General features: G+C 42.3%; 1 protein-coding gene across 2 annotated transcripts; it reads left to right on the forward strand.

Annotated features, from left to right (window-relative positions):
• Positions 1-8,937: 8,937 nt before the first annotated feature.
• Positions 8,938-20,523, forward strand: LOC120017656 (NACHT, LRR and PYD domains-containing protein 3-like). Of its 2 annotated transcripts, none has more exons than XM_038960580.1 (11): positions 8,938-9,175; positions 12,713-12,932; positions 13,442-13,502; positions 15,732-15,880; positions 15,966-16,015; positions 16,113-16,164; positions 16,263-18,024; positions 18,149-18,505; positions 18,664-18,816; positions 19,215-19,261; positions 19,704-20,523. In XM_038960580.1, the coding sequence occupies exons 2-11, from the start codon at positions 12,713-12,715 to the stop codon at positions 20,240-20,242; spliced, it is 3,390 nt and encodes a 1,129-aa protein (XP_038816508.1). In that variant the 5' UTR covers positions 8,938-9,175; the 3' UTR covers positions 20,243-20,523. The 2 variants fall into 2 exon arrangements, with proteins under 2 accessions (XP_038816508.1, XP_038816500.1); XM_038960572.1 differs by having other exon boundaries at positions 8,938-9,171.
• The last annotated feature ends 1,049 nt before the right edge of the window (positions 20,524-21,572 follow it).

Consider the following 21,572-nt stretch of genomic DNA (forward strand, 5'->3'; position numbering starts at 1 on the left):
ATGTCTTGGGGGTATGATATATAATGCTAACCTCCCCTGTCATTGGTCATGGTGAGAGGTTAGCATGTCTTGGGGGTATGATATATAATGCTAACCTCCCCTGTCATTGGTCATGGTGAGAGGTTAGCATGTCTTGGGGGTAGGATATATAATGCTAATCTCCCCTGTCATTGGTCATGGTGAGAGGTTAGCATGTCTTGGGGGTATGATCTTTGACCCTCTGTAACTTTCTCACTCATCATTATTCTTCGATTCACATAGGATTATCCGTAACAATGGTAGCATCCACATTAAATGTAGAGGTGTTCAGAAACATATTATATTCTTATTTACAATCAAGGTGTCTCCAAAATGACAACACATTATTTACCATTACCATCTATTGGGCACATAATAATCTGAAACACAACCAAAACTAACTGCAAATGCATCCAACAAGTTTGTAGTATCACAACCTTGATGTAGTCATTGCGTACTAGGAATATGGGACCAAATACTAAACTTTTGGCTTCTTTATTAATAAGAATTCTTAAAGGGTGCAACTAATTACCTTTTTGAGAGAAAAAGTATTACTATATATATATATATGTATCTGATCAATTGTATTAGTATAAAATAGTTTATACCACAGCATTGTTGAATATTAGTTTATGATTAGTAGCTAGAAGGGCAATCTAGAATGGACATTAAAACAAAAAAACAAAAAATAATTAAATAAGATATCGGGACACCTTGTAATCAAACTCCGCTCCACCTTGTCCCGCTGCGTCATCCATTGTTTCCGAGGTAATATACAGAACGTCTGCGTTTATTATTTACATCATTTCCCCCCCCAAAAAATAGCATACAATATAGCACAGTATTTGAATTATTTATTTTATACAGTCCTGGTTGATCATATTTTATCAAGGGTGTCAGTAATCTCGTTCCACACTGTACATCGATACTGACATCGTGCTGGAGATAATGAATATGAGGTTGAAAAGTTGAGTAATTGTCCTTTTTATTGGTCTAGGGCACTGCATCGCAGTGCTAGCTGCGCCACCAGAGTCTCTGGGTTCGCGCCCAGACTCTGTCGCAGCCGGCCGCGACCGGGAGGTCCGTGGGGCGACGCACAATTGGCATAGCGTCGTCCGGGTTAGGGAGGGTTTGGCCGGTAGGGATATCCTTGTCTCATCGCGCTCCAGCGACTCCTGTGGCGGGCCGGGCGCAGTGCGCGCTAACCGAGGGGGCCAGGTGCACGGTGTTTCCTCCGACAAAAAGGTGCGGCTGGCTTCCGGGTTGGAGGCGCGCTGTGTTAAGAAGCAGTGCGGCTTGGTTGGGTTGTGCTTCGGAGGACGCATGGCTTTCGACCTTCGTCTCTCCCGAGCCCGTACGGGAGTTGTAGCGATGAGACAAGATAGTAATTACTAGCGATTGGATACCACGAAAATTGGGGAGAAAAGGGGATAAAAAAATAATAATTATATAAAAATAAAATTGTCCTTTTTATATTGTTTCTTCATGTGTTGAATCTCTTCATCTTTTTAAAAGTAATTATATTCTCCCGAGCGGAGCAGGGGTCTATTTTGTAAATAAGGTATTTCAGTTGTCATTTTTTTAAACATTTGCAAAAATGTCTAAAAGCTTATTTTCACTTTGTCATTATGGGGTATTGTGTGTATATTGATGAGGTAAACAATTAATTTAATCTATTTTAGAATAAGGCTGTAACGTATCAAAATGTGGGGAAAGGGAAAGGGTCTGAATACCGAATGCACGGTAAGTATTCAACCACCTAAGACAACACGTGTTAGAATCCCCTTTGGCAGCGATTACAGCTGTGAGCCTTTCTGGGTAATTCTCTAAGAGCTTTGCACACTTGGATTGTACAATATTTGCATATTATTATTTTTAAAAGTCTTCCAGCTCTGTCAAGTTGGTTCATTTCTCGACAACCATTTTCAAGCCAAGAACATTCAAGGGCCATCAGTGACATGTGGTATGATGGCCCTTCATACCACATGTCACTGATGGCCCTTGATACCACATGTCACAGATGGCCCTTCATACCACATGTCACTGATGGCCCTTGATACCACATGTCACTGATGGCCCTTGATACCACATGTCACTGATGGCCCTTGATACCACATGTCACTGATGGCCCTTGATAGCACATGTCACTGATGGCCCTTGATACCACATGTCACTCATGTGGGTAATAATTGTTTAATTGCATTTCTGCTACTTCTGTTAATGATAGAATATCTGCATCATGAAATTAACAAACATGCTGATATTGAGGACGTACGGAGGTAAACACAGTTGGAGCAAAGTATTTGTGCCTAAGTGTGAACAACAGGAGAGTCTGTCCTCTTGACTCACCAAGATAAACGTGGTTATTTTATCCAACTGAAGTAGAGATTGTAATCACACATCTTCCGCTGCAGGAAACAGTCTAGAACAAACCCTTGTTGTAGCCTTTAAGGGCGAACCGAAGTACTTATAGTTGTGATCCGCGGTAGACTGTTCATTAACATTGTTCCACATTTTGGATGTTAATTTAATATCTGGTCTGCTGCTTTGTTATGTACTGCAGGAAGCTGATCCAGCATCTAAGTGGTAAAGGAGGATGGTGGCGTTTGTATATTTCATGTGTTCAGCTTTTGTATCAACCAGTGCTGTGTTTTCTGATTTAGGTGGAGGACAGTCATACATGGTGGCATTAATGAGTACAGCCGCCTCGTTGTGTTTCTCCGTGCTTCCAGCAACAGTCGCAGCAGTACTGTCATGGATTGCTTCATGAATGCTGTCTGCAGATGTGGTCTTCCCTCCAGAGTTAGGACGGACCAGGGAGGAGGAAACAACACTGCTTGTTGAATGTAATACACACTGAAAATATTATTTAGAAAATAGAGCTACATGCATCATTAAAAGGTCTTCTTGACCTACACATTGATTACATTCTGTAGTGAGTGATGCATGCGGCTACATTTTTATTTCTGTAAATCATTATGTTTGACAGCTTTATTGCTTTCTCCATGCTTTTGAAATGTATAAGCCTTTAAATGACCTTTTACAGACTACTTCTACAAATGAGGTTACACCTACGGCAGCACCTATTCCTGTGCCGCCCCCCCATCTTCTGCACCACTTCTTGTGGCCCCCCTCCACCTATACCACTTCCTGTGGCCACCCCTCCACCTATACCACTTCTTGTGGCCCCCCCTCCACCTATACCACTTCTTGTGGCCCCCCCTCCACCTATACCACTTCCTGTGGCCCCCCCTCCACCTATACCACTTCCTGTGGCCTTCCCTCCACCTATACCACTTATTGTGGCCCCCCCTCCACCTATACCACTTCTTGTGGCCCCCCCTCCACCTATACCACTTCCTGTGGCCCCCCCTCCACCTATACCACTTCCTGTGGCCTTCCCTCCACCTATACCACTTCTTGTGGCCCCCCCTCCACCTATACCACTTCTTGTGGCCCCCCCTCCACCTATACCACTTCCTGTGACCCCCCCCCTCCACCTATACCACTTCCTGTGGCCTTCCCTCCACCTATACCACTTCCTGTGGCCTTCCCTCCACCTATACCACTTCCTGTGGCCTTCCCTCCACCTATACCACTTCCTGTGGCCTTCCCTCCACCTATACCACTGCCCGTGGCCCCCCCATCCACCTATACCACTTCCTGTGGCCTTCCCTCCACCTATACCACTTCCTGTGGCCCCCCCTCCACCTATACCACTTCCTGTGGCCTTCCCTCCACCTATACCACTTCCTGTGGCCTTCCCTCCACCTATACCACTGCCCGTGGCCCCCCCGTCCACCTATACCACTTCCTGTGGCCTTCCCTCCACCATTCCCTGAGGCTTATCGTCCACCTTCACCACAATATGTGGCCTCCCCTCCATGGAGCCCACTCTCGTCTGTCGATGTTGGTGATGATGACGATGAGTAAGTCATCCCTGCAAATAATGAAATGTCTTGTTATTACAGATGAATTGTGGGAAGTATCTGAGCTTTGTTATTCTGAATGTCTCTTTTTTAGTGTTGACCTCCAAACACTGCTGAAGTTAATGAGATGCCAACCAAATTAACGTGATGAGGGACAACGTTTATGAATGTGCAATGAGAGGCTTTAAGAGAGCCCGCTTTAATCCGGAGGCAAAAATAGACATGGTTTTTAGGGATGCTGACGGAAAAGGGGCAGCTGATGAGGGTGGTCCCTCGAGAATTTCTCCGGCTGCTAATGAGTGCCATCCATTCCTCTGCAATATTTGAGGGACCTGATTGGCAAAAATGGCTTCCATGCAACTCTCAAGGTGAGTTACACTTTTTCACAAACAAAGACACGTTTGTTTATGTCAATATGTATGACTTGAGTAAGACATTTGATTTTTGTATTATGTAATGTGTCCTTTATTTACTGTTTGTCTTCTGTGTGACAGCGCTCTATGATGGTGTATACAAGCAGGTGGGCCGCATGATTGCTGTCTGTCTGGTACATGGGGGTGTAGAGCCATAATTATGACTTCAGAGAGAAGTTGAAGGTAAGTCACTTTATACTGTGGTGGATGGTATGTAACTATTAATTTGCACTAAGTTAGTTAATTTGCACTCCCCTTCCCTTCTTTTTTCAGAGAGGAAAGCATACCCTTTAACCCTGGAGAAGATTCTCATTTTCAGTTCCGGGGCTTCGGCCATTCCTAGGCTGAGATTCCCAGTGGAGCCACAGCTACAATTCTTACACAAACAAGAGAATGAGGCTGCCAAGATGTTCCCGGAAGCAAATACATGCAGCATTGTTTTAAGGCTGCCAACACACCCAACCCTACGCAGCCTTCAGGGAGAAAATGGAGAGTAGAATTCTACAGTCACCAACATTTGGTGTCATTGTCAAAGACTCCAGCCACCCTAGTCTCTCTGCTACCGCACGGCAAGCGGTACCGGAGCGCCAAGTCTAGGTCCAAGAAGCTTCTAAACAGCTTCTACCCCCAAACCATACGACTCCTGAACATCTAATAAAATGGCTACCCAGACAATTTGCATTGCCCCCCCCCCCCCTTCTATTTTACACTGCTGCTACTCTCTGTTATTATCCTTGCATAGTCACTTTAATATCTATCTCTACCTACATTAATATCTATCTCTACCTACCTACATATATATTACCTCGACTAACCGGTGCCCCCGCACATTGACTCTGTACTGGTATCCCATGTATATAGCCTCGCTATTGTTATTTTACTGCTGCTTTTTAATTATTTACTTTAATTATTTTTTTGTATGTATTTCTCTTAACTGCATTGTTGGTTAGGGGCTTGTAAGTAAGCATTTCACTGTAAGGTCTACACCGGTTGTATTCGGAGCATATGACAAATAAAATTGTATTTGATTTAAAGGGAATTCATTTAAGGGGAATTATCCTAAATGTTTATTGCAATACTGCAGCCAATGTTAATTGGTTATGTGTCCCAAAACGGTTGATATTACGAAAGTTCCCGGCAGGATCGGCCATCAGCAAAAAAAAAAGTTGGACACAGTTTTAATATTTTAATGATTTCTTAGTGGGTAAACTGAGCATTATGCAAAGTAGTTAAGTTATGTATTTTTTTACCTTTATTTAACTAGGCAAGTCAGTTAAGAACAAATTCTTATTTTCAATGATGGCCTAGGAACAGTGGGTTAACTGCCTTGTTCAGGGGCAGAACGACAGATCTTTACCTTGTCAGCTCAGGGGATTCGATCTTGTAACCTTCTGGTTACTAATCCAATGCTCTAACCACTAGGCTACCTGCCGCCCCTACACTCTAACCACTAGGCTACCTGCCGCCCCTACACTCTAACCACTAGGCTACCTGCCGCCCCTACACTCTAACCACTAGGCTACCTGCCGCCCCTAGACTCTAACCACTAGGCTACCTGCCGCCCCTAGACTCTAACCACTAGGCTACCTGCCGCCGCTAGTTTATGTCAAGGGACTATAATGTTACAATATGTGCAATGTTACCATAAATAAATCTTACAGTAAATATGGACATTTCATTTAAATGTGTTATGGCCATAAAAACAGACACTGTAGCTGGTACATAGGTCGTGGTGCAGCAAGTTGATGAGGGTAGTGGAGAAGCACAAGTGGGACTTTGAGTGAAGTGACTGAGGGCAGAAAAGGATATCAGGGTGCCCAGGAACTTGAAGCTGCTGAGTATCTCCATGTCAATGTACAGTAGATGGGAGAATGGTCATTAAGTCTCACCGTTTTGCTTACGCTGAGGCTGTTGTCCTATGACCATTATGGCAGGTCCCACAGCTCCTTCATGTACTGGTGATCAGGTGATCAGGTGTACCATGATCGGGTTGTCAGCCTGTTTAGGTGTTGCGTCCATTCTGGGGATACACATTCTTGTGATAATGTCATTTGTTATTACAGGGTTTACACCCAGAGGCCTGAGTCTGCTAACCGGTTTGTGGGTCAGGATGGTGTTGAAAGCAGAGCTATAAAAGAAAACCCACTATGACATATGTAAAATGCATAATTGACACATTTGTTGGGACAATAAGCAAACTGAAGTTAGTCCAGTGAATTCTTGCTACCATGTGCTACACGATATCTATTGTTCCAGTTTTTTAAATCGATATCGACTGGGATGCAGTGGAGACGGTAAGAAGCTCTGATATCATGGGGACCTAACTTCTAACGTTCTTTCCTGGTACACCCACAGACACTGCAGTTAAATGCCAAGCAGCGCCTCTCCCTCCTACGGTGGCTGAAGACGTTTTGCCTGACGTCAAACATTAACAAGAGTGTCGGATTGAATTGTCTGAAACAATTCTAACAGAAACATAAGAGCAGATTTCTTTGTCATCTTTACTGGCACAGTAGGTTTTAAAATAATGTTTAATTGTCGTCACTTTCAATTGATTCATTGACTCCAAGAACCATAGGTTGTTTGTTGTTCATAACATTTACGCACAACTGACATTAAACGTTGCTTGACAGTAGATTGGAATACATGTTTTAATAACATTGGATATTTGATTGGGTTTAATGTTGCATACCTTGTCGTGTTGTGCATGCCAACCAGATGAGAATCACCAGAGTTAAGCGTGATACTTGATGAATCAGGTCTTCTCTGCTGCTTTATCAGCCCCCCCTTGTCCACTCCAAGCTCCTCTTCATTGTTCCCTTCTGCAAGACACAATTGTGTGAAAATAAAGCGGAAGGAATAGGAACCCTATTCCTTTGAAGCAGTACTATATCATACTGGGGATATGCCTGAAGGTGTTATTTTACCCTAATAGGCTTCAATGAGGTGTAAATATTCTGAAAACGAAGTGAACGTGGACATTAAAGTATATTCTGTTCGAAAGTTGATATGTTGTAGATGTTAGCAAAGGTTTTACAAGGTTGTCACTGGCCAAATTTGCTTTATGTGAGCTTTTCAGTGTCTTCATGCTAATCGAGAGGTAGCACGGCTAACGCTAGCATTGAAATGACAGCCAGTCAGGCTGAAGAAGTTGCCAACCTTCAGCTGTTGTTTTGCTTAAATACACACACAAAAAACAAGGCTTTGGGCTAAAAACAGAACTCAAAAACATGTCCTGCTTCAGTACTAGCCTATTAGTCACATTTAGGTAGCTTGTCCAAAACAGCCCAAAAATCGACAACTAACGTTAGCAGGATTTTGAACAGGATGTTTTTGGAGTATCTCCATTGTCTAATCTATGTATGCCTTGTGAAGGATGGTTTTGTTCTCTTTTTAACAAAAATATATGCCTTATAGAAATAGGACATGTTAATCACAAAACATAGCGTGACTGCAGAAAAGCTGTTGCTAATCTAGGGTGTCGACTGTGCTAACCACAAGGTTGAGACAAGATGGAGAAATACTGAATAACAAGAAAACAGGAGCTGAGGAATATGTAGAAACCGTCAACTCAGCTCAATCTTCACAAACATCATTCCGGACATCTGAATCCTGAGTGCTGTGAGGCTGGGACCAGCCTGGGCACCACCGATAGGCTATCAAGTTTAAACCACGCTAAGCCTCTACTGTGACAGGCCAACTCTAAAGTTGGAACTACCTCTGTCACAGTATAAAAGAAGATGTCTGTACTATTTCAGTCAGTTCTCTGCTTTACCCTGCGTGGTGATACAGTGAACCCGTATATACGAAAATTGCATTTACCATTTATCGCTTGTGTTAAATAAAAAATACTTAAAGTATATTCGGTGACTCTGAATCACATTTTATCCTGATACCAGATTCGATTGACGCAACCCTTTACAGCCTGGCCCTGCATTCAAGCAACAATATTGCTAGTATGTAATTTACCTCGATAGTATTAACATAGTCCAATGTGTTTCTGTGGCTGTTATGGTTGACATGTTTTTTCAGCAGGGCTCTTAATAAAACACAAGACTGCGCTGTTCACTGCGGCTAGCAGCATGGCCGGTCAGTTTGAGGCAAATTATATTATATAATATGGCTGGGGTTCGAGGCTACCGATGTTAGCTAAATTAGCTAGCCAGTGCTGATCCTGGTGCTAGATTAATGTTAGCTGAATTGTATAGCCAGTGATGAGAAAGATCCTTCCACTTTAAACTAGCTGATAAACCATTTTCAAAGACAAAAGTTAGCGTGTATATTTAGCAGCTGTAGGTGTTAATTTGAAGTGTGCAGGACCGCTTGCAGCCGTTTATTTAGCACATGTTGGATCGCCTGCAAGCACATTTGCACGCTCTTATTTGACCGTGTAGGCGTTAACTTAACGCGTGCATTTAGCGCCTGCACCTGCTTACTTTACACGCGTAGCATTAAAAATATCACGTTTGGACCACGTGCTTTATGACCCAAACGGCGATCCATGTGAATGCCCCAAGTTGAATTTCACCTGCCTCCCACGCTGAGGAGGCAGGCTCTGATATTCTGGGTGACACGTTGGTTGCGCGTCAGCCAGGCTCTTAGATGCACCTATCGCCATTTTCCCCCCACACCTGTTATGAGTTATTTTAGCCAACGACGTTTGATACGTTAGTCGAGAAGTTGAGCTTTGAGTTAAAACATGTTTTGCTTACAACACAGTCAGAAAGACAAGCTTTATTGGCAGAATTAATTGATGGTAGGCTAATTGGCTACTTTCCTGGAGCTGAGCAGGGAAATCACCAAATCTGAAGGCAGGTAACACTTTTTAAAGTAGTCTAGGTTTGAGTGAAACTATGTCTTTCATTATAACTTACTATCTGATTTAATTTCACGTAACGTTATTCGTTGAATAATGCACTTTATCTGAAAGCTTCATTGTCCTTCCATGCCAATGTTTGCGTCTGTGTTTCAGCCAACACGGAAATGTGCTCGTTTTTTTGCAGCCAATACGGAAATGTGCAAACCGAGAAGTTTAGTATTAAATCGTTCATTTAAATAATTCATTAAGTTGCTTTAGTCAATTTATCACGGCTGTAATGCTTCTAAGGCGGGCTTGAACCATATTGCACAGTAGCCCAAATGTAGGATTTTGTTTTTGCGCGCAATTTCAAGAGAGCATAGGTTCTCGATTATTCGCCGGCTGGTCCATTTTAGTGGTGAGTGTGGTTCTGGAAATGTAGGCTACACACACCAATGATAATACTTGCTGATACATGAACAACAAAGATTACATGACTCATTGCTTACATGTTTAAGAAGGTGAACTAAGACAGGGATAATTATAGTCTCTGTTCTGGGGGTGTATTCACTAGGAAGTAAACGGGGAGGGACCTACCTGAATTTCTCCAATAAACACATTTTCATTGCTGAACGTTTTCAATTACGAAACGTTTTGCAGCTGTTTGCTACGGTGTGCACTAATTATTATCACCCCAGGTAAATGACCTGCATGAATTTCTCACATTAAGCCAAATAATAAAAGTGGACATTATGGAGAGTTTGTGTGGTCACTGGTGGAACCAGGGCAGGGAGGGATAAGGGATTGAAGGTACAGGCCTAAACTTCACATGGCTACTCACATTGTGAAATAGAGAGTAAGAATAACCAGACTGTATGTACTTTAAAGTGGAATTGACAGCGTTTTAACTACTTTGCAGATATGAAACAATTCTAATACCAGTCAAAAATATCAAATTCCTAGTTTATGCTTCAAAACCAACTTTATATGAGGTTTTAAAAATAGGTTATATTTGAGTAAAAATTCCATGAAGTACAGTAAGGCATTGTTTGCAGAATAGATGGATGCAGTTCAATGCATGATTAGTATAATTCACCATCACATTTCTTGGTAGTCCATAAAAATACTGCTATCAGGTAAATCACAGCTGGCCTGGTACATTGTTTGCTGCCTCCACCCAATGGGGAAGCACAGTGTTGTGAAAATTCTTACACAGGGACACTCAAAGTCAATCTTAACTGAATCATTGTTTATTGTCAGCGTGCTGGAGAGGTTCCATCCAACTCAATGCACAACAGTACAATCAGGAGCTCTGCTGGGGCAGTCCCAGCAGGTGTCTTTATATACGGCTAGACACAGACAAGTTATATTTGCATGATTTAGCATAATTCATTCATCATTAGCGTTCTGTTTCATTCATGTGACCGACCAATACTGGTTCATAACATGTGACATACCAACACGAGGACTCTTTCTCTCTAAGTTCAGACCTTGAAACTGAGATATCTTGTCAAAACAACGTCTGGGCGTACTGCCAAATTGCAGCTACTGATAAGCGAGGATTTGTACAGTCAGCCACTTGCATAAACACAGAAAATGGTTATTAGAACAGCACCTGAATAGAACACAGACATTAGTTAAGAGAAAAGTACAAACATTTAAACTGTTCCAATTACTCAATATTTTGAACAAAAACTAAGGCTGGGAATGTCAATACAATCCAACTAGAAAGGGAAATGATCACAAGTCAGTCATAACCCGGCTAATAGGCTGGTGGCAACGTGCCAAACAAGGCCCGCGGGCCAAATAGGACACACAAGTGAGTATACATAAATGAGTCAACAGTTGAGTCGTCTACTTTATGAAATTACAACCTGATGCATCTGAATTCAACTTCAATTGCGCTGCTTTCGTGTGTCCCGTTTACAGCGCACAGCGGAGGGAAAGTACACACACACGCCACAGTCCTAGCAAGGCTGCTAAAATATTGTAGTCTTTGGTTTTAAAAGCTTGACAATGAATAACAAAAAAACTAAACCTGCAACAAAACACCACACAAAGGAGAAACGTATAGGCCTATTACAGTAACAGAGCTGTAGCCTGGCTACTCAACTACAATGCATGTTCAGTGTACCATTCAGCGATGCTGCGTTCAACCACACTGGTGATCCATACAGTCTAAAACAATGAAAATATGTCATGTTACAACAACCTATTGCTACGTTTTTGTCATTAAAATACTTGTTGATTTCTGTTGCATCATATTATGCACATCTGCAAGCATAGCAGCTAAGGCTGGACAAATCTCATTGATCTCTTTTGTTTTAATGTGTTAAAATGCTGTATACAGCATCCTCTGTACATACAGTAAGTGGACTTTAGAAAGGGACATTTTTTTCAAACAATGGCCAGTTTGGGTTGCAGTTACAAGTTTCTTTTGTAAAAAGAAATGGGCTATGTCTGGTCTGCGAATTCATAATTTTCAATATGGCCCATGTGCTGATTCAGTTTGACACACCTGGGCTATTTATTTAGCAAACTAAGAACACAGAGCCTAACAGTTAGCTAGCTGCTGGGAGGATGTCATGTCTTTGGAGGAGTGGGGGGGGTGACCAAACTTTTTCCTCATTGTTTGTCGGTGGTTACAGCTAAAGATGGAGGCAGGTGTCATTTGGTTGGCCACCAAGACATGTCAATCACTTTGCTAGCTAGGCTGAACATAAACGACTGATATCCACAATTAACATATCTCTTAGTTGTCAATCAAATGTATTTGGCATTGAACAAATGGGCCGGGAAGCAAGTTCATTCACTTGTCAATGTGGGTTGGGACAAGCATGCATTGGCAGGCTAGTTGTATAAGAACGAGCAGGTTCGCCGTTATCAGTGACGGCCAACTAGCTGAACAAGTTAGAGAGGGTTTCAGTTCCCTTGTTAGATTTTAGATTCTCACTCTGGCTAGCATTAGTTGTTGATCTTGTTGATGTTCATAGGCAACTGAGGGAGAGAGAGAGACTACCGTTTCATGGTTGTTTGATCAATAGGACTGTAAAGTTCCCTAATGTAAGCGGACTCCCGTGGTATTTACAGAAATCCATTCAGGTATATTTTGTGGCGAATGCATTCTCATGATCTAAAGTTCAGCTTTTGCTACTTCCTGTAAACACACAGTCCAGTTCAAAGGGAATGATGGCAGGCCCGTGTGGCAAATGGCTTATTTGCATATAGGCTATGGCACCTGTCTATGTAGACTCTGGTCCTGGACAAGACAGGTGGTTTTATTCACTGCGGTGTCTGATCATTTTCCAAACGCATGGTCACTTTTCCACTACATTGCTATAGAATTTTCACAAATGCCTTACTATACGTCATTCCCAAACATTCTATGCATTTATGAAAACGTGAAAACGGCCATAAAAATGCTCGCTTGTCAGAAAATGTAATAAAAAAACGTCATTCTTCCTGTATATGAACAGATTTATCAGATTTCATGTTGCTAAAACGCTGTCAGTTCCACTTTAAATACCTTTTTATTTATTTGTGTTTATTTTAAGATGAGGAGCATGGAATCCAAATTGAATCGTTTGAGTTCAAGGAAGTTAAAACGATTTAAACGCCGTCTGAGGAAGAAGTATGACATCAGTGTGAGGAGGATGGAAGTGAAAGCCATTGTGTCAGTTATGACAGACACATATAGAGGAGGTGCTCGTGAAGTTGTGTCCTCAATTCTAAAACACGTCAAAGGTCGGAGTAAACGGAGACGTAGACGGCAGGGTGAGTATAGGCATTAAAACTCAATATTAATACTCAATGTTTTTTGTTGCAGGAGGAATTCTTAGATTTTATTGAACCTGTATTACAGTATTTACTCAGTAGCATTTAACTTTTTCCGCTAGTCAAGTGGTTTCAGATTAAAAAATGAGTGTGTGCTTATTTTACAACAGTTAATCGTATGACCTGTGCAGGGTTATTCTGTGTTTTATGGGCCGGTTTCCTGGACCCAGATTGAACCTACTCCTATAAAGGTCGACTTTGGGCAAAAATAATGGCTAAACTTTATAAACAAAATAAGAAAACAATTAAGATAACAACAAACTAGCTATGTTGGTCGCAGCGCACCGGAATGACGCATCAATGAACCACCAAAGGCACACCCCATTTCTGTTGAGGAAGAGGAGTTGGACCGTTGTTCGTGCCCAAAGTCGACCTTTAACTAAAAAGTGTAATAAATTATTGGCAGGTTTTTCACCAAATTCAGATAAAGATACGCCTTTCGTCCATAGACAATGAGAACGATGGGAATCTGACCTCAACTGCCATTAACGAGGAGGTGGATGACCAACAGGTAGGCATAATGGGCTTTAAAAAATATGTTTGTGAATATGTGTGTGTGTGTGTGTGTGTGTGTGTGTGTGTGTATGTATGTATATATATAAATATCTCAGCAAAAGCGTCCTCTCACTGTCAACTGTTTATTTTCAGCAAACTTAACATGTGTAAATATTTGTATGAACATAAGATTCAACAACTGAGACATAAACTGAACAAGTTCCACAGACATGTGACTAACAGAAATGGAATACCGTGTCCCTGAACAAAGGAGGGGTCAAAACAGTCAGTATCTGGTGTGGCCACCAGCTGAATTAAGTACTGCAGTGCATCTCCTCCTCATGGACTGCACCAGATTTGCCAGTTCTTGCTGTGAGATGTTACCCCACTCTTCCACCAAGGCACCTACAAGTTCCCGGACATTTCTGGGGGAATGGCCCTAGCCCTCACCCTCCGATCCAACAGGTCCCAGATGTGCTCAATGGGATTGAGATCCGGGCTCTTCGCTGGCCATGGCAGAACACTGACATTCCTGTCTTGCAGGAAATCACACACTGAACGAGCAGTGTGGCTGGTGGCATTGTCATGCTGAAGGGTCATGTCAGGATGAGCCTGCAGGAAGGGTACCACATATGGGAGGAGGATGTCTTCCCTGTAACGCACAGCATTGAGATTGCCTGCAATGACAACAAGCTCAGTCCGATGATGCTGTGACACACCGCCCCAGACCATGACGGACCCTCCACCTCTAAATCGATCCTGCTCCAGAGTACAGGCCTCGGTGTAACGCTCATTCATTCGACGATAAACGCGAATCCGACCATCACCCCTGGTGAGACAAAACCGCGACTCGTCAGTGAAGAGCACTTTTTGCCAGTCCTGTCTGGTCCAGCGACGGTGGGTTTGTGCTCATCTGGAATGCATTTCAATTAACATGTGTGCCTTGTTAATTTGTGGAATTTCTTTCCTTCTTAATGGGTTTGAGCCGATCAGTTGTGTTGTGACAAGGTAGGGGTGTTACAGAAGATAGCCCTATTTGGTAAAAGACCCAAGTCCATATTATGGCAAGAACAGCTCAAATAAGCAAAGAGAAATGACTCCATCATTACTTTAAGACATGAAAGTCAGTCAATCCGGAAAATTTCAAGAACTTTGTTCAAGTGCAGTTGCAAAAACCATGAAGAGCTATGATGACTGGCTCTCATGAGGGCCGCCACAGGAAAGGAAGACCCAGAGTTACTTCTGCTGCAGAGGATAAGTTAATTAGAGTTAACTGCACCTCATATTGCAGCCCAAATAAATGCTTCAGAGTTCAAGTAACAGACACATCAACTGTTCAGAGGAGACTGCTTGAATCAGGCCTTCATAGTCGAATTGCTGCAACGGAACCACTACTAAATGACACCAAGAAGAAGAAGACTTACTTGTGCCAAGAAACACGAGCAATGGACATTAGACCAAAGGGAAATATGTCCTTTGGTCTGATGAGTCCAACCACCGTGTCTTTGTGAGATGCAGAGTAGGTGAACGGATGATCTCTGCATGTGTGGTTCCCACCATGAAGCAAGGAGGAGGAGGTGTGATGGTGCTTTGCTGGTGACACTGATTTATTTAGAATTCAAGACACACTTAACCAGCATGGCTACCACAGCATTCTGCAGTGATACGCCATCCCATCTAGTTTGCGCTTAGCGGGACTATGACCCATCACACCTCCAGGCTGTGTAAGGGCTATTTGACCAAGAAGGAGAGTGATGGAGTGTTGCATCAGATGACCTGGCCTCCACAATCACCCGACCTCATCCCAATTGAGATGGTTTGGGAAGAGTTACACCGCAGAGTGAAGGAAAAGCAGCCAACAAGTTCTCCGCATATGTGGCAACTCCTTCAAGACTGTTGGAAAAGCATTCCAGGTGAAGCTGGTTGAGAGGATGCCAAGTGTGCAAAGCTGTCAAGACAAAGGGTGGCTATTTGAAGAATCTCAAATATAAAATATATTTAGATTTGTTTAACACTTTTTTACTACATAATTCCATATGTTATTTCATAGTTGATGTCTTTACTATTCTACAACGTAGAAAATAGTAAAAATAAAGAGAACCTTTGAATGAGTAGGTGTCCAAACTTTTGACTGGTACTGTAAATACATTGTCAATTAATTCCAGTGAGAGATCCTGAATATTCCCTCTAGACGTGTACGTGATGACGAGGCTAAGCTGTTATTGTTTCTTTTCCTACACCAACGGCGATGGACGTAACACCGCTGTCTGAGGACAACCAGGCTGGAGGAGCACTCGTTGAACATACTTCCATCACAGCAACTAATAGAAGCAACATTTTTGCACCAATAACAACTGGGAATTCAATTAAACGGGACCTGATCATTTATTATGGTGAGAGAAGCTCATCTCCGGACAGAAGATGGTTTGATTACTGTTTTCATCTGGTGGTGTTTTCTAAAATGTTCCCCATCTCTAGGCCATGACAGGCAGACAGGCGAGGACCCTGGACCAGAGATGGTTGACCAGGTAATTCATTTTATAATTTATTATACACAATCTTCAGAAGATTGTTCTACATGTTTTGGAAATGTATCTACTGTTCTGTCTTGTTAACTTCCTGTAGATGACACAACCAGGACTGGTGCCACTGAATGACCAGAGCAAGAAGAAAGAAAGTAAGTAAAATTCGGTTGGTACCTCAGATTAAGAAAAAAAGACAATCCATTAATTTCACCCAAAGTAATATATATATATTTTTTTTTTTTCTTTGCAGACACCATTCGCCTCAAAGGCAAGATCAAATTAGCCCTTAAGAAGAAGTCCGGGAGCATACTAGAGGGTGTGACACAAAGTAAATCAGCCCTTAACAAGGTCTACACAGAGACTTATATGGTCACTTGTGATTCTGCCACCGTCAATAAAGAACATGAGGTGTGGCAGGCTGAAACCGCACACCTCCAAGACACCTCGGAGGACTCGGTCATAAAATGTCAAGATATCTTCAAGCATGATAAAGAAGAACCCATCAGATGTGTGGTGACAAAGGGAGTAGCTGGCATTGGGAAAACTGTGGCAGTCCAGAAATTCATCCTGGACTGGGCAGATGGGATAGAGAATCAACATCTAGACCTTTTAATTCTCCTTTCTTTATGGGATCTAAATGTGATTAAACATCGGCAATGCAGCCTGCATGGACTTCTTCAGGTCTTATACCCTGTATTTAAGGACATAGACATAAAGCTGTATGATGACCTTAAGATTTTGTTAATTATTGATGGACTGGATGAGATCCATCTGCCACTGGAGTTTCAAAAAAACATTCCTATATCTGATGTGTTAGAATCTGCTACCCTGGACGTTATACTTACAAACCTCATCACTGGCCGTCTTCTCCCTAATGCTCTCCTCTGGATAACCTCTCGTCCAGTAGCTGCCAATCAGATCCCTCCAGAGAGTCGTGATCGAGTGACAGAGATCAGAGGGTTCAATGATTCACAAAAGAATGTGTACTTCACAAGGAAAATCAGTGATCCATTGATGGCCAGCCATATCATCTCAGGCCTTAAATCAACCCGGAGCCTCTACATCATGTGCCATGTACCGTTGTTCTGCTGGATAGCAGCAACTGTTTTTCAGGATATCCTGGGTAAAGTCGGCCCAAAGTCTAGATCTTTATCTACAACCCTTACTGAATTGTACATCCATTACCTAGTGAACCAAACAATTATCAGTTTTAAGAAGTACGATTCAACTCATGAAGATGGTAAAGAAAATACTTTGTTTTGCTTCAAAGACGTAATTTTCAAATTGGGACAGCTAGCGTATCATAACCTGTTAATTCAAAACGTGCACTTCACAGAACAGGACTTGAAGGACTGTGGTATTAGTGTCAAGGATGCTGCTAAATGCCCTGGCCTATGTACTGAAGTTGTACAATTAGAGCATGGACTGTATCCCAAGAAACTGTACTGTTTCATACACCTGAGTGTTCAGGAGTTCTTAGCAGCTCTGTACGCATTTCATGAATTTGAAAACCGCAGGATTGACTCAGTGAAAGCCTTAATCAAAAAGAAGAATGGAAGCACTCCCATTGATTTTTTATATTTTCTCAAAGGTGCTCTGGACAGTGCATTAGATAGTAAAAATGGACACCTGGACCTTTTCACACGCTTCCTTGTCGGGATCTCTCACGACTCCAGCCGGGACCTCCTTCAAGGACTTCTGGGAGAGACACTCAGCAGTTCAGAACACAACAAAAAGTTAATTGGATACATCAAGATATTGAAAAGAAAGTCCCTCTCCCCAGAGAGATGCATCAACCTGATCCACTGTCTGCTGGAGCTGAAGGACCCCATACTGCAGAATGACAACCAGGTACCGTCTTCTGACACGCCGCTAACTCCCTTTCAGTGCTCTTTCTTGGCATTTATCTTCATGTCAGAGAAGCCTGAAGAGTTTGACTTCAGGAATAAACAAACCTCGGAGGACGGTTTCTACAGACTGGCTCCTGCTTTGCAGTCTTGCTCTACAGCATTGTAAGTATCACTGTGAAATGTGTATCATTACATTAAGTATGTATATCAAACATGTTTTAAGTTTGCATTGTGATGTTCAAATTGAAAAGATTAAAACAGCAACTTTGAACTCACTCTTTCACAGGCTCAACTGTTGTCACATGACACCACTGCTATGTGCAACTGTGGCCTCAGTTCTCCGATCTCCGAATTCCTGTATTACAGTCCTGGATCTGGGCCACAACAACCTGGGCGATGTAGGGGTGCGACGCCTTTGTGATGGGCTGTGGAACGCCAACTGCAAGGTGAAAACTCTGAACCTCAGCCACAACAATGTTGGAGAGCAAGGTGTCAAGGAACTCTGCAAGGAACTCTGCAAAGTGCTGATTCGTCCCACCTTGAAGCTTCTGACCTTGGACCTCAGCTGCAATGACCTTGGGGACTTGGGGTTGGAGTCCCTTGCTTTTGCCCTCTACGAGCGTTGCACGCTGCAGGCACTGAGGTATGTACAGCAGTGCCAAATTAGACAATGACACATTAAGGGTTTGCCTTAATCGCTGAACTCTGCTGACCTGTGGCTATAGATGGTTCTTCAATGTTCCTAGTTTTAAAGGTGAAACAAATATTTATTTCATAATTATTTTCCCTATTCATTTACAGACTATCTGGTTGTTTGATCACATTGCCTGAGACCGTGTCCTCTGTCCTGGTCATAGCTTTGAGGTCCGACCCCTTCCAGATGAAAGAGCTGGATCTGAGCTACAATCCCCTCGGGGACATTGAATTGGATTTCCCTTTTCAGCTGAAGCTGAAGTGAGTTAGATTGTGTAAAAGAATACCAATGTGCTTCTAAATCAAATATTCACGAGTAGATATAAACGTTGATAGATTAGAACAACGATCTGTTAGTGAATTACCTTTAGCTATGACCCTTGTTACATCCTAGTGTCAATATAATTTGGGGCGGCAGGTAGCCTAGTGGTTAGAGCATTGGGCCAGTAACCAAAAGGTTGCTAGATCGAATCCCCGTAAAAATCTGTCGTTCTGCCCCTGAACAAGACAGTTAACCCACTGTTCCTAGGCCGTCATTGTAAATAAGAATTTGTTCTTAACTGACTTGCCTCGTTAAATAAATAGAAAATATACTGCATTGCCTGAGTAGTGTGAGCATTTCCAGGTTTTCATTCCTCCCTCTTTATGTTGTCTTTCAGCCTGGAGCACAGAGGAGAGAGCAGGAATAAACCAGGTCTGCAGAAATGTGAGGAAATATCCATCTATCATTCTCACCTTTGCGAACACAGTAATTCACAGTGGCCTCTGTGGAATATTTGACATCTAGCGGTACTATGTACCGATTCATGTGTCAAGTGTGACAGCAAAGCTTGTGTTGCAGGTTGTCATGTAAAATTCTTCCCAGTGTGAGAGAGTTCCCAATCGTTCTGATTGTGTTGTTGTTGAGAACTTGAACTTGTTCTCAACTAGCCTACCTGGTTAAATAAAGGTGAAATAAAAACAAATTTTAAAAATTAACATGTCGTAAAATTTATCCCAGCGTGAAAATGTTCCTAGTTCAATAATTGCACGCTGTGATAAATTTTACAGCATGACGTCACGATCAGATCGATCGGGAACTATTTCACACTGGGAAGATTTTTACTAGACACAGGTAACTGAAACCTTCTAATTTGAACACATTTCAGATGCATGTGAACTCACACTAGACCCCAGCACAGCGAACGATTTCCTCGTTCTGTCTAAGGGGGACAAGAAGGTGACGCGCCAGAGCAAGAAGCAGTGGTATCCCATCACCCAAGACAGGTTTGATAAATGCAACCAGGTGCTGTGTAAGGAGGGCCTCGACAAGCGTCATTACCTGGAGGTGGAGTGTCTACACAACGTTCACATAGGCATGGCCTACAAGGGAATCGAGAGGAAAGGAACCGGTGAAAGCGTAACACTAGGATGCAATGCCAATTCTTGGACTTTGTACGCCTCGAAGTATAAGGGCCATGCACAGCACAAAGACATTCTACACAGGTTACAGCTCCCCAAAATCAAAGCACAAGTGCCCTACAGAGTAGGAGTGTTTCTGGATTGGCCGGCCGGCACTTTGTCCTTTTACATGGTCAACCAATTGGGCACAATGACCCATCTGTATACATTCCACACCACATTCACTGAGCCTCTCTATCTTGGGTTTGGACTGAACTCTCTGACCACAACCGTTCATCTCTTATAGTCACAGCCTACCACACAGTCTTACAGACATGTTTTGCTGTATCACATGGTGGAGTGGGAGAGGGGTTTAGACAGTGGTGTAAAGTACTTAAGTAAAAAATACTTGAAAGTACTACTTAAGAAGTTTTTGGGGGTATCTGTACTTTACTATTTATAGTTTTGACTTGGACTACTTTTAATTCACTACATTCCTAAAGAAAATATTGTACTTTTTACTCCATACATTTTCCCTGACACCCAAGAGTAGTCATTACACTTTGAATGCTTAGCAGGACAGGAAAATGGTCCAATTCACACACTTATCAAGAGAACATCCCTGGTCATCCATACTGCCTCTGATCTGTTGGACTCACTAAGCGCATGTTTGGTTTGTAAATGATGTCTGAGCCCCTGGCTATGCGTAAGTTTTAAACTAGAAAATGGTGCAGCCTGGTTTGCTTTATAAGGAATTTGAAAAGATGTATACTTTAACTTTTGATACTAAGTATATTTTAGCAATTACATTTACTTTAGATACTTAAGTACATTTTGAACCAAATACTTTTAGACTTTTACTCAAGTAGTATTTTACTGGCTGACTTTCACTTATACTTGAGTCATTTTCTATTAAGTTATCTTTACTTTTACTCAAGTATGACAAGTGGGTACTTTTTCCACCACTGGGTTAAGACTGTATTCTCTTGTATCAAACGGAGCAGATCCCTTGGCTTTAATGTCATAGTTGGGGACACAATGGTTACTGCCAAAGATACCGTAAGCTACCTTGGATGGAAGTTAGATAGGTGACTATCTGTACCACATCCATACTGTAATGCAATTGTTTTATGCATTAAACAAAAAAGCATCAGTGTTTCTGCACAGTCATTGCATGGGCCACGTTCAGTCTCCAGATAGAAATGCCAGGAATAGAGCCAACATGATTCATTGTTTTACATGTCATAGAGACACGTTTGTTCTACATAACGTTCTGGAACCTTCAGATAGAAATAATGTTGTGTCCTGCTGAACACGCCCCTTGTCTAGGCCGTGTGTGTTTTTTATTGCACTAATCACGTCTACAATACAAAACAGATGAAAGTGTAGACTACAAAGCTTAGCATAGGATTTTACAAACATACCTTGACGTACATCCCACAGGTGTTTTATAACTCTGTTGGTTTCTTAGCCTCTAGCCTAGTTTCTAATGACTGTCTCTGAACAGAACATAAGAAACGTGTACAGGAATTTGTTTTTTCTTGGCAAATCATGAATGTTAATCATGGTTACCGGGGGGAGGCTACGCTGCAGTAGATGTGACAGACTCAGGGCAGACAGTGATTTGGAGGCCCATG

Source organism: Salvelinus namaycush, chromosome 2, assembly GCF_016432855.1.
Source record: "Salvelinus namaycush isolate Seneca chromosome 2, SaNama_1.0, whole genome shotgun sequence".
NCBI lineage: Eukaryota > Metazoa > Chordata > Actinopteri > Salmoniformes > Salmonidae > Salvelinus > Salvelinus namaycush.

Bases quoted from the DNA above. Each gene is read 5' to 3' on its own strand.
- LOC120017656 (XM_038960580.1), top strand. From the start codon at position 12,713: ATGAGGAGCATGGAATCCAAATTGAATCGTTTGAGTTCAAGGAAGTTA. The intron at 12,933-13,441 runs GTGAGTATAGGC...TTTCGTCCATAG, and splicing joins ACGGAGACGTAGACGGCAGG to ACAATGAGAACGATGGGAAT. The intron at 18,506-18,663 runs GTATGTACAGCA...ATTCATTTACAG, and splicing joins TGCACGCTGCAGGCACTGAG to ACTATCTGGTTGTTTGATCA.